This window comes from Hydra viridissima, unplaced genomic scaffold, assembly GCF_058129835.1.
Source record: "Hydra viridissima isolate aposymbiotic clone 2 unplaced genomic scaffold, HvirCarnegie_v1 scaffold_8, whole genome shotgun sequence".
NCBI lineage: Eukaryota > Metazoa > Cnidaria > Hydrozoa > Anthoathecata > Hydridae > Hydra > Hydra viridissima.
Genome location: NW_028324307.1, coordinates 8,159,090 through 8,172,699, shown reverse-complemented (window position 1 = coordinate 8,172,699; position 13,610 = coordinate 8,159,090). Strand labels below are relative to the sequence as shown.

Genomic DNA, 13,610 nt, shown 5'->3' with positions numbered 1-13,610 from the left:
TCATGTGGAATTTTAACAATTGTTGTTTGTGTGTCGGATGCCCACATTTCACTGTTATGTTTGCACTTGGCAAAAAAAGGTTCAATTGCCTCAATTAATTCAAATTCTTCAGGTATTGGGATGGGTTCTGTGAGAATTGCATTGACACTGTTTTCCTGAACATGTCTCAAACCTGGCCCAAGGGTAGAAATTGATTTCATCATCATTTAGTTTGAGCTTCATCTTGCAGCAGCAGGTTGGATTAATTTGTTTGCAATTATTCCTTCTTCAGAACATGCAAGTTTGGTTTCCTGCCAATCAATTGTACTCTGATGTGCTTTTTGGGCCAGTTTCTTGCATTTGCTAATTACTTCATAAACCATTTGTTTGTTTTTAACAGCAGACTGGACGAAAATATACACTTAGTTCTTGATTTGTTAGATTTTTAACAGGTTTCTTAATGGTAAAACAAACTAATGCAGAAGTACTGCAATCATTTGGGTCATCTTCCAAACCTTTGCCTAATATTCGTTTTTTGGTTCAAAAAACGAATATTAGGCAAAGGTTTGGAAGATGATCAAAAATTTAAATTAAAATTTAAATTAAAACAAAAATTTAAATTAAAAAAAGGTTTATACAAATGGAAAGTTGATTATTAAGCCAAGCTGATACCGAAATCAAATTAAAATAATTACAAATCACTTTTAAAATGAATACCGCAAACAGTTTGTTTACATTTTTATCCTCTCATAATGGCAATTTTCGTCAAAAGTCACGTCTCTACGGGAACACTCTACAGAAACTTTGGAAAAATAAAAACATCGAAATTCTCAAGAGGTTTTTTGAGGTACGATGTAATTCGACGATTTATCACGAGATTTCACGGTAAATATGAAGTATTTCTTATAATACGAGGTATTTAAATAAATTTCCGATGGTAATCTGTAAAAAGAGTGAATTAGCTGTAAAAACAGGAACCAGGTTTTTGCAAATTCCCTCAGCAATTAAACACTTCATCGAAAAAAAATTGGTTGATAAAAAACTTGCAGTGAAGCATTGTTAAATAAACTACAGCCGTAAAAGCTTATTTAAACTAAATAAATAAACCAACCTGGTTAAATAAACTACAGCCGTAAAAGCTGCAGTTTATTTAACAATGCTTCACTTCAAGTTTTGTTTCACTGCATTTCACTCTCTCATAAAATATCCTTCAAAGAAAATGTTGACCAAAAGTAAATTTACTTACTTTTTAAGTATAGATTACTTTTAATTGTTACTAAAAGTTTTTTAAAATGTAAACTTAAGTCATATAAAGTAGTTTTATATAATTTACTTTTAATAGTCGTTTCACTTAACTTATATAAAAAAACATATCTACTTAGAAAAACTAATTTTTTAAGTAAATTTTATTTACATTTAATTACGTTTATTGTATTACCTTCATATAATGTATTTTAAAATGCAAGTTTTTTTAAAATTAAGGAATATAATTTTTTTTTTAAATAAATTTTTTTAAGTGTAAAAGTAAGTTACATTTGAGGTAAAATTATGTGGTATAATATCAAAAAAATAATTAAGTGCAAAAGTAAATTACTTTTTGGTGTAATCTACTTTTACATGTAAATTTACTTTCAACGTTTGTAAGTAAATGCGTAATTTACTGTTTCATAAAAACTTAAATTTATAAAAAATTAAGTGAAAAAAGCCATCCCTAAAACCATACCATACCAGTTTAAAATAAAAAGTTTGTAAATTAATAAGTTAATTTAAAAATTAATAAATCAATCAATCTATCAATCAGCATGGTTGTTCAACTCATTTGGGAATACTTCACTACTTGATGAGGACTCTATTGAATGGACGCTAACACTAAGAGTGAAAAGAGGAAGAATTATGATGCCAAATGTATTCTGTGTCCTGGCATCAGAAAACCATTTAAATGTACGAATGGAAGCACTATGAAATCAGAGGACATTTAGAGTAAGTTTTTAAAATAATACATCGCATTTTGTTAAGAAACAAATATTTGTAGTTATATAAATGTAGTTATAACTGTAATTACGAGTATTCGCTGTAAATACGAGTATTCGCTGTAATTACGAGATTTCGCTGTAATTACGAGATTTCTCTGTAAATACGAGATTTCGCTGTAAATAAGTGATAGTTTTGCTATATATTCTGGTTAAAGAAGCAAGGCCAATAGTTGTAGACTGAAGTTTTGTAGAAATACAGTATTATATTAAGAGAATATTTAGTTTGTTTAATTAAAATTACCAAAATAAACAGTAAAACTGAAATTTTACTATAATTATGGGTAATTCACGTTTTACAGTAAAATATTGCATATAGGAAATGCCATTTAAGGCGCCATCTGTAAATAACTTTAATTTCCCATGTTTAACCTTTTGTTTTTAAATTCTTTTTTGGAGATCTCCGCATCCTAAACAATTTGCTGGATGGAGGCTAAAACTTCTGCCCTTTGCAAGATGCTGGAAGCTGATAAAGAGGAAGCGAAGAAACAAAAAGAATTATTAGGTCTAAGATGAGGGTTCTTTTCTCCCATGAAGAAGACCCAATCTCTATCTAAGTCTTAGTCAAAATTTAAGGCAAAATCTAAAAAAAAATCCCAAGCACAAAGTCAGATAGAAGATTATATTGATGCATCAAAATGGTCCTTACAGTTATTCCTTTTCATGCTAAACAGACTCTAAATGTTCTAAAAAAATTCTTTTCTAAGGGCCTCTTTATATGGAAAGCGGGCTGGCTCGGTAAACGAGCCAGCCCGTTTGCCGAGATCTCGACGTCGTCCTTATTTCAACTTAAAGTTATTTTGCGTTTATATGAATAAACGAACTAGCCCGGATCGCTATCCGGGCCAGCTCGTTTATTCATATTAAGCATCGGCGTTACCGCACCGGCGGTAAAAAAATTTCGGTAAAACGCGGTAAAATGCGGTAAAACGCGTAATACGCATTTTTACCGCAGTGCGGTAAAAATGCGTATTACGCACTTTTACCGTATGCGGTAAAAATGCGTATTACGCATTTTTACGCTTCTTGTAACAGAAGACGGTAAAATTGCGTAAAAATGCGTAAAATCGGTAAAAATGCGTAAAAATGCGTAAAATGCGTAAAAATGCGTAAAAACGGTAAAATTGCGTAAATACGGTAAAACTGCGTAAAAGCGGTAAAAATCGGTAATTTCGGTAAATTGTGATAAAAGTTTGTATAAGCGGTAATTATTATGGTAAAAAATTACTTTGTTTTTATCAAGTCAGATAGTTGTTAAATAATTAATTACCCTCTAAAATTAAATTAGTCTCCTATATAAGCTTAACAAAAGTCAAGAAAGACTAACAACCTCAAAGTTCTTCAGTGATCTGATTAGTATACCAAAATCACTACCGAATCAAACCATCTTCAAGAAACAATGTCTCTTTGGAATTATTTTACCAAGCTAGACAGAGAAGAGGATAACATCTCTGGCTCTGGCAGAAAATCAGGATTTGCTGAGTGCAATAAGTGCAAAAAAGTGATTAAGCTGTCTCAAGGTAGCACCAGTGGAGTTAAAGCTCATTTAAAGTAAGTGTTTTACTCTTACTATAATTTAGTATATTTTAAACCACTGATCTCAAAATATAACTAGATAGCGTATTCTATTGTTGTTTTCGAAAAAATATTGAAGCAAAAATTGGCCTTCCAAGATGGTGGCGATCAGAGCTCTTAGCGGTGAACCGATGTACATCTAATAAGACTATTGTAATATGAAAGAAAATAATTAAACAGTTTTGAAAGAAAAACAAGACAATGAAACAAATTTTTAAAAAGTTTATAGAAATGAAATGATTTTAAAAAAATTAGACAATTAAAGAAATTGTTAATTTAAATGCTAAAGTTCAAAATATTCGATATAATTTTTTTATGTGCAATTTACGATTAAATTAATATTTATGTATAACTTATGTACCTTTTAGTTCTTAGTTACCCAATACAGTGTGCTAGAAGGTTGATAACACAACTGAATGGTAAGCGGCAGTGGTGTCTACCTACAATTTTGACAAATTTTATATTTTCAATAACGCAACATGCAGTTGTGCTACTAACCTTCTCAGGGCGTGTCTAGGGGATGTCTGCTACGTCGCTGGACATACCCAAAATATGTATCTTTATATATTTTTTCACAACTTCAATATTTTGAATAAATATGATGCCTCGGTAGATAAAAGCAAACAGAGCGAATAATTATAGCAAACTAAAGCAATAATTAAGCAAACTATACAAGGTTAATTGTTCGAACGGATGCACAGTGGGCCAGAATTCACTTTTACTGGACAAAATTTGTAACTAATTTAATATTAGAGCTATATTCACTAAAATTAGTATGAGTACTAATATGATGTCTGCGCTTTTTATGAAGATAATATTTTTTTATTTCGTTGCTATGGATACCTTTTTTTACTTAGCAACAACCTATTTTTGTTATCTGCAGATATTTTATAAGTGCTATATTCACTAAATTTGTCATGAGTACCAATATGAGATCACACTTCTTACAAAAGTGATAATTTTTTAAATTTAGTTGCTATGGATACTTATATTGCTTAGTTTCCGGATACTCTCCTTAGTTACAAAGTGGTAAATTGATATTTGAATATTTTATCGGATTTTTGTCCCACCTATATTGAATAACAATTGAGTATTTAGGTAAATAATGTTTTAGGAATAATAAAAGCAAAAATAGTGCAAGAAAACATTGTCAACTTTAAATTGCATCAAAAAATTATAAAACAATAATATCGTTTGAACCTTCCCATCAATCATTGTATGTTCAATAATACAAATTACTTCAATAGAAGATCTACAAACCTCAAATAAAATCATTCCCAAGCTTTCTATCTCACTTTTAATGTACTGATCTTCTTCAATCACAGATTCCTTGGATTCCATTTTGTATGCAAATCTTATGGGTCTACAATAGGCTGTGGAGGACGACTTTTGATTTTTCCAAATAGGCACCTTTTCGTTGCTGTTGTTAAATCCAGTCAAAACTAATGGTACTAGACAAGTAATAAATAGTGATTCTTCACGCTTTAAATCTCTGTTAATGTCGGGTTCTGATAAAACTTGTTTATAAATACTTTAGCCAGTAGCACCATCAAAACCAGCCTTACACGTTAGTGTCATTGTTTTTATTGCTTTGTCGTTCAATATCAAGTGCCTTAGCACAGGTTCCCGAACTGCACAGATTCTTATCAAAGTATAAATTATTAAATCTTTTAAAGGAACTGAAGCTGAATAGTCCTCCACTGTTATGTTTGCAGGATAACATTTCAATTTTGCATCTCTGACATCATTGTAAGCAGGGTAAATGTTATATTCTTTCTCCAAGGCTCCGCTTCTAACCAATTGATAGGAAGCTTTTGTCAGACTTGCATCAATTAATAAAGCCAGTGCTTCGTTTGCTGAATATTTAGTTGCTTTATCTGTATTTGAAATATTTAAAACGTTCTTGGCAGCAATAATAATAGATTCATCTCTAAATTTTTTATTAGCAGCAAAAAATAATTCATTGGATGAATGAGATTCACTTAAACAAGATACACGCCGTTTTTTAGTTTTATTAGAACAATTATCAAATGCAACTGGTTTTCGACCACGTCTACTTGCAGTTGGTTCATTGTCTTTTTTTCTGACAATTAAATATTCATTAAGCCAGCTCACAAACTTCTTTTCAAAATTTTTGACAGTATAGTTTGCAGATTTCCACTTTTTTTTATACAAGTAAACAAATCGTTGAACAGCGTGTCTAAAATCAACGTCTTTAAAATCAGCAAATTTTGGCTGAATAAATTTTAATATATCTTCAGAAATATATTGTTTTGAAATACTAAGATTGTTTTTTAGGAGAAAATTATGAATGTCTAAGTTTAATAAAACCATAACTAAATTATTATTGTAACAAGTATTTTGTATTTAAAAGTTTAATGTTATAATATATATGCCGTCCGGACTACTGATACTTGTTATTAATTAAGTTACTACAAGTGCTAGTAATTAAAATTAAAAGTAATTAAATTACTGTCAGTGTTAGTAATTAAATTACTAACAACTACCGAAAATATGTTGTTGCTATGCTATGCAAAGTAAGGTATCCTTACTAACCAAAAAAAATAATCTCATAAGAATTGTGAATCTCATTTTAATACATACCCCCAATATTGTGTACTTAGCGCATGTAAAATACTGTTAAAACAACGTTAATGTAAAAATGAGTTGTTGCCATGCAAAATTTAGTACCATAGCAACCAAGTTAAAACATATATAAAATCTGAACGGGGATTTAAGGGGTCGAGCAATCAATTAAAACTCAATTGAAGCATCATATAGATCAAATAAATATAAGATAGCACATGGCAAATTGTGGTAATTATTAGTTATAGTGCGGCAAAAAACAAATTTCTTAAGGAATTTTTTTTTTTAATCTGTGATTTTCAAAGTATGACTGAGATAACATGCTATGACAAATTTATTTCACACATTTGGTTTTTCTAATTTTTTTTTTCAAAAACGTAGATGTAATTGAAATATAACACAACGTTGATATCACCGTTAATTACTTATTTAAAATTTTTTTTTTTTTTTTTAATTTCAATATTCAAATGCTTAGAGTCCTGGTAACTAAGGGATTTAATATAAATAAGTTATCAATAAATTTCTCCTAATATATATAGATACTAAAATTAAATAAGTTTTCAAGATTAGACAACTAAAATTTTTCCCATTTTGTCCACCTTCTGGCCCACTGTGGGATGGTAAGAAGTTATTAATCTGGGATAACAGTTAGATTTACGATTTGGTATTTTATTATAGCGCTTTTCAAATCGAGAACGGTCTAAAGTTTATTAAAAAACGATTTATATATTAAACGGAGGTTGTTTTAATTTTTGACTTAAACAAATTAATAAAAAACTTGAATGGACATACCTTTTTTTATTAAGTTATAAGGTACTTCATTTTTTAAATATTTTCTTTTGTTAATTTAAAAAAAATAAAAGTTATTATTTCTTAGAGAACAAATTCCGGACTTCCATTTCAATTACACCCTTAGTAAAGTTTTAGTCAAATTCTTTTGATATTTATCATCAGGAGGAGAAGACTACAGTTAACAACAAGCATATATTAAAATATATCAATGGACATCCCCAATTGTTTTATACAAAGCTGTGTATCTTTTTAATTACTTGCATTTTGAACAATATAAAAAGAAAGTAAGGGTTTTAAACACTAAAAATTAAATTCGGACTTACGTTTGTACATACACTAAGCCGTCTTACCTCATATATGCGTTTCTCAATGAGGAAGGGGGGGGGGGGGATGCTAAAATTTAACATTTTTGGGAAGGGGTTAAAATTGCGACTTATCCAAAAAAATTCCTGTACAGGCCCCTGCTTCTAGCACAAGCATTGGGTAGTTAAGAACTAAAAGGTACGTAAGTTATATTGCAAATGCTAATTATTTTAAATTTGAGATTTCTGCACAAGTAAACAAATACTTTTCTTCACTACTATTAAACAAACTAAATTGAAACAAACTAAAATTAAAACTCCTACTTAGTTTGACTGAGAATCTGTATTTTATCATATGTGCCCATAATTATGAAAGTGGTCTAAGTCAAAATTAAAAAAAAAATGAATTTATCACTTATTTCACACGACATGATTTTAAACTAAATATATTCAATGTAATTTTTACGATATCGTCAAAAATGAACCTTTAAAAAGTAGTTGTAATTACAACGTTATACGGAATTTTTAATTTATTCAAATGCGAATCATTAAATATCTCGAAATAAGAAATATGACTTAGACCACTTTCATAATTATGGGCTCATATTTATTCTAAAAAACGAAAAGCAGAAAGTTAACATACAACAAGCTATTGTAAGAATATGTTTTGTTAAATAAAAAAATATTTATACTTGAAGTTTATGTAATTATGTAATATTTCGTTATTTTTATGAAAAAAATCTTATGCTAAACAAAAAAATAGATTTTTATTTGAAACTTATCAATATTTGAGCTTAAGATATAAAATTTGATTATCATTAGTTTCTTAATTTTCATATAGCCGTTCGTTGTATCCGCCGCCTTCTTGAGAGGCCAAAACTGGCTTCGAAAAATTTTGCGTTTATATGAATAAACGAGCTGGCCCGGTTTGTTTATTCATATAAACGCAAAATAAAATTAAGTTGAAATAAGGACAACGTCGAGATCTCGGTAAACGGGCTGGCTCGTTTGCCGAGCCAGCCCGCTTTCCATATAAAGAGGCCCTAACTCTAAATTTTCACCAGTCAACAAAAAAATCTATTAAAATGGCTGCCCACAGTTTAAAAACAGAACCTCTGATCACGTGGTATTAGTTTAAACTTTTATAGCATTTGTTTAATAAGACTGTACTTCAGGATAAAGTAACTACTTCACGCGTTGACAAATTACTAAACAAATTACACCAAGGTAAAGGAAATTAGTTGTCGGCACGAACAGATTTTCATCATTTTTTCAAGATAAATATTTGTAAATTTGGGAACTTTTTTCGTGTAAACAAAGTCTGTCAATGATAAAATAGATCTGTATGGATAATGTTAAAATGACTAAAAAAAGTATAGCGAAGTATAAAAAAGCTTAAATTAAATTTGTTATTAAGATCTGGTTTCATTCAACTCTTTGGTCCTTCATTCACCAGCCTTAATTTTGTGTATTTTTTTAGTATTTTTTCCGACATGTCGCCATTTTTTGCCTCGGCTACTTTATAAGCTCCATAATTTATATTCCTTAATGCATTATTTTTTTAGTAGGTGTATTTTCTTATAGACTTTTTTATAATTCATTTGATAAAGCATAACCTTTTAAAAAGTTATTCAAATTTATAATTATCTTGCAAAATGCGGTCAGATATTTCATGTTTTCGCTTTTCATATTTCATATACTATTTCAATTGTCATAATAAGCTCATAATAACCCATTTGTTTTTGTCAAATAAAAATTAGTTTATATATAGCTGGTAAATCATTTTATGTTAATATTAAATACTTAGTTATTCTTGCGGTTTGCCATAAATTGACTTTGCTAAATTCTTTAAAACTGTGACAAATTATTTTTTTCTTTATTGTATTTACATTCATTTTATGTATAAGTTATTTATTCTTTACTGTATATATTTCTGTTGTTAAACATAAAAATAGAAAATTCTATAATATTCATAAACTGGATGTCTACAGCAATATAATAGATGGAGTAATTCCCTAGACATGAAACCATTGTGCTCTAGGTAGCTACAAAACAATTTGATTTTTGTATTATTTATTTTATCTCAAGTTATACATGTACTAAGGTAGTCAAGCAAATGATCTCAATTTCTTTTCATTGTCCGCGTTATTTCTTAAGGTATTAAGAATGTCTATCTATATAAAATTAAGCTTAAAACTTGGTTCTTTTGCTGTTATCTTTAATAAATGAGAGGAAGTTGAAATGACTGGTTAGACGAGTCCAAAAATTTTCGTTAAATCCGACAGACTTTAATATAATTTAATTTCTATTGCTTAAAACAAAAGATTTCTAACTATGCGCAACGAGCATGGTTCGCAAAAAAAACAATAGGTTGCACGTCCATTTCTTATATGTCCATGGTAAAATGCAACATGATAAAAAAAAATTTATTTAGAATTTTTAAAAAAACACTAATGTGTCTTGTGGTTCATGTATTTATTTTTTATGAACTATCTACTACTGAAACATTGTAATTCGCATCCTTTTAAACATATATAATTCCACTATTTTATTTCAGATCCTGCAATCCGCTATCTTTTTACCAGATGCAAAAAGTCGATAACGAAAATAAAGAGAAGAAATTTCAAGAAAAGAGGAATGCTCAGGCAGAGGCTGATAAGTCCAGTACCATAAGAAGATATTTTGGTCCTATTAATAAAAACAAAAGGCTGGATAACCTCCCACATGATGCATCATCAAGTCACCAAACAAAAATGGACGACTTTACTGAAACAATAAAGTGGCCTTCACAAAGTGCTCAACAGTTGGAATTTGATACCATCCTAACCCTTTCACTAGTTCTCTCTAACCTCCCGTTTCACGTTATTGAAACTGATGGCTTCAAAATGCTGCTGAATTATCTTTGTCCACAAGCCAACCTAAAAAGTCCAACCACCTTATCCAAATTCAAGCTACCAATGATTTATCGCAATCTAAGACGTGATGTAAAAATGCAAATTGAGAGAGACATCCCGCATTGCGAAATGGCAGCTTTCACTACAGATGGATGGACTGCAAGAAATGGTGATCCCTTCGTCTCCCTTACATTGCATTATGTTACCAAAGACTTTGAACTCAAAAACTTATCTTTGGATTGCCAAAACTTTATTGGGAGACATACAGGGGTTTTGCTTGCACAAGGAATACACCACATGATTTCTCAATTTCCTGGTCTTCAGAGGGAAGACCTTTACAAAGTGGGTGTTACTGATGCTGCAGCCAACATGAAGAAAGCAATCACGGAAAGCAAAGAGATCAGTGATCATCTAACCTGTGCCGATCATCTGCTCAACACTTGTTTAACAAAGGCTGTAGAAAAATCAGAAGGAATCAATGGTATAATTAAGAAATGTAAAGGACTTGCTCAAAGGACCCACCAAAGTTCATTAGACTGGCAGGACATCAAGAAAGCGTGCGTGGAAGCAAATATAGAACCAGTCAAGATCATTCAGCCAATTGTAACAAGATGGAATTCTAACTTTATGATGCTTAAGTCAATCCTCAGATTGAAGGCTACTACTACAATTTGCGGGTTCTGGCTCATGGGCATTTTTGCGCATGCTCATGGATATTTTTTGCGCATGCTCATGGATATTTTTTGCGCATGCTCATGGATATTTTTTGCGTATTTCCATTTTTGTGGATTTTCATAATGAGATGACATAATGAAAAAAAGGTTGTGAATGACTTAATTTATTCTTTGTAGTTCAAGTATGGAAAAAGATGTTTATATTTTTCTCTTCGCGTTTCTCTAATTCTTTGTGCATGTTGTTTTTGTGTTGATCATCGTATTTTTCTATTCTACAGTAAACGATAGTGACGTATATATTGTGAAGATGTAAATTTTATATATCTGAAAATATATAAAATAGTTTTTAATGTGAATCAAGGAGTTCAGATGGAACAGGTTTTTTAATTATATATTTATAATATCTTGCTAGCCTTTGTTTTTGATAATTTAAATTTTGTTCTTTTTCTTCAATTCTCATTTTGCGCATCTGATCATATTTCCATGACTCTATTTTCCTTTTTTTTAGTTTATTTAATTTTTCTATTTCTTTTAACAATTGTCTACATTGTTGATTTGCTTCAATCTCTCTACTGTTATCTTTGAAATCTTTATCTAGGAGAATACGTTTTCTGATATATTGATCATAATCATTAAATACGTATGTATAGTACCTGTTTGATTCTTTATCAAAAATTTTAAAGGAGTATGTCATTTTTATATAGCAAGAAAAAATTTATTTATATCATTTTAAAAAGTTTTTTTTCTTTGTACAATTTACAAGAGTTTATTCATAGAATAGCACCTAAAAAGGGAATGCTATTAAAGGGTGAGTTTGGTCCGAGAAGCAAACCAGCTCCGATAGATTCATATCCTCTTCCGCTTTTAACGTAAACTCCGTCTTTGAATGATCCTCCTTTAGACCAGGGTGTTAAAAATAATCCGTTTCCTCTGTGCGTTCCCGTTTTCATTCCATTTTCATTCCATTTCCATTCTTTTTCTAATAAACGATACCTCTTCCTGCAATTTTATCAACCATAGCAGAACCTGCAGAAGATCCTACGCCTGCTAACAATCCGGTGGCAAGAGCTGGAACTACTCTTGTTGCAAGTGTACTACCCAACATACCTAATAAAGGTAGAAGAGCTCCAATAAATCCTCCTTTCACATTTGCGTTATGTTCCAATTGGGTTTTGCTCATTTTAATGGTGACTCCAACTCCTCGATGGAGAGCGTCCAAAAGTTTTCGATGTTGATTTTGTGTTACAAGTAAAACGTCGTTTCCATTAAAATCATCTTTTGAAATACGGATGCTCACAGGTTTACCTGCTATCATTGATTTTTTTATTTTTTCAATCTGTCCCTGAGACACATTTAATTTAACACTAACATATTTGCTCATTTTTAAATGTGAGAAAAAATATTTATTTCACTTCTCGAATGAGATAACGGATTGTAATGTCCTCTCCACGAAAATCAACCAAATTTCCATTTTGATCAACAACGCGAGTGATCATTGTAGAAATTTCTGGAACCTTAACAGGGAGGAAAGTCAAATGAGTGGGTCTTTCGATGATTTTAAAACCAGGACCAACAGCTGGATAAAAAGAGTAGATGCAATTGAGTGGGGTTCCGTTGACGTAAGCAGACCCGATGACGTTGTTGAGGATTCTGATTGTGTTGATGCTTGAAATTCTAACAATATCGTCAGACTCGTATGTTGAATTGGAGTCCAATTGTCTTTTTGTAAATCCTAAAAGTGGGGCGATGCTGTTATCCACGTTCAAATCCATCAAATAATTCATTCCAAGTGTGATGCTTGATTTTAAAGTGTTTAAATTGGCTTCTATTTTTATGTTATCGGGAGAGTAGCTGATTTTATTTGCTGTGACGTAGCTGGAGCTTTGAGACGCATAATTTTTTATTGTGTTTGAGACAGTCTTTTGTAAATAATTGTTGATGTCTTTGATGTCGTAGCTACCGTCTGGAATGACGACGTTTTCCCAATGAACTCCATTGTTCATGCTATACCGGAAAGAATTGTTTTTGCTGATGATGTTTGGAAAGCTGTTGTACGTCTCAAGCCCAAAAAAAGCCATTTCATAAGTTTTTCCTTTGTCAAAAACGATTTTGTCTAAAAATTCTGTTATGATTACGTTGGAATTTCCATCCACGTCGATGATTATGCTTGACATTTTTTATTATGTAACATTTTTTAAATGGCTTCTTTTGGAAAATAAAAAGTGTCAAATCCGCTTCGATATTTTCCATTGTCTTTTTTTGATGACAAATCAATCACCGCAAATCCGTGAGGTTCAGACCAGCAATGATTGCAAAAGGCTTTAAAATCTTCTATTTTCATATCGGTAGATACATGATCTCGATAAATGCGACCAACGTTTTGTAAGTCTTGAGGAAAGAGGCAGATAAAATTGGTGTTTTCTCTGATCGTTTGTCTTGGGAGCATGAAATAATTTTGAGCGAGGTAAAAGCAGTCGACGTTAGAGTGTCTTCCTTGGAGGTAATATTTTTCACATTTGTTTTGTTTGGTCAATTGCAAATCGTCAAAGATCATTAAATTGTTTTTGGATGAATCAAGATCTTCAGGATTAGGCACATCGTCAGCCGTTTCAAAAAATTCACACTCCATATCCTCGGTTTCGGAAAAATTTTTTGAAAGATCTTTGATAACACATTCAGGATCTAGTTTCAATTTTTCAATTTCGGTTTGTACCTTGAACAAGTCGAGAATTACTTTTTTTGGTAATTTTTTTTCGAACGAACTTTTTAGTATTTTGT

General features: G+C 30.8%; 1 protein-coding gene across 1 annotated transcript; it reads right to left on the bottom strand.

Moving 5' to 3' along the window:
- Positions 1-3,345: 3,345 nt before the first annotated feature.
- On the bottom strand, positions 3,346-7,919 carry LOC149884857 (uncharacterized). Its single transcript, XM_090096570.1, has 2 exons — positions 3,946-7,919; positions 3,346-3,732 (listed from the first exon to the last, which is right to left on the bottom strand). The coding sequence occupies exon 1, from the start codon at positions 5,916-5,918 to the stop codon at positions 5,118-5,120; it is 801 nt and encodes a 266-aa protein (XP_089952696.1). The 5' UTR covers positions 5,919-7,919; the 3' UTR covers positions 3,346-3,732; positions 3,946-5,117.
- Positions 7,920-13,610: the final 5,691 nt, after the last annotated feature.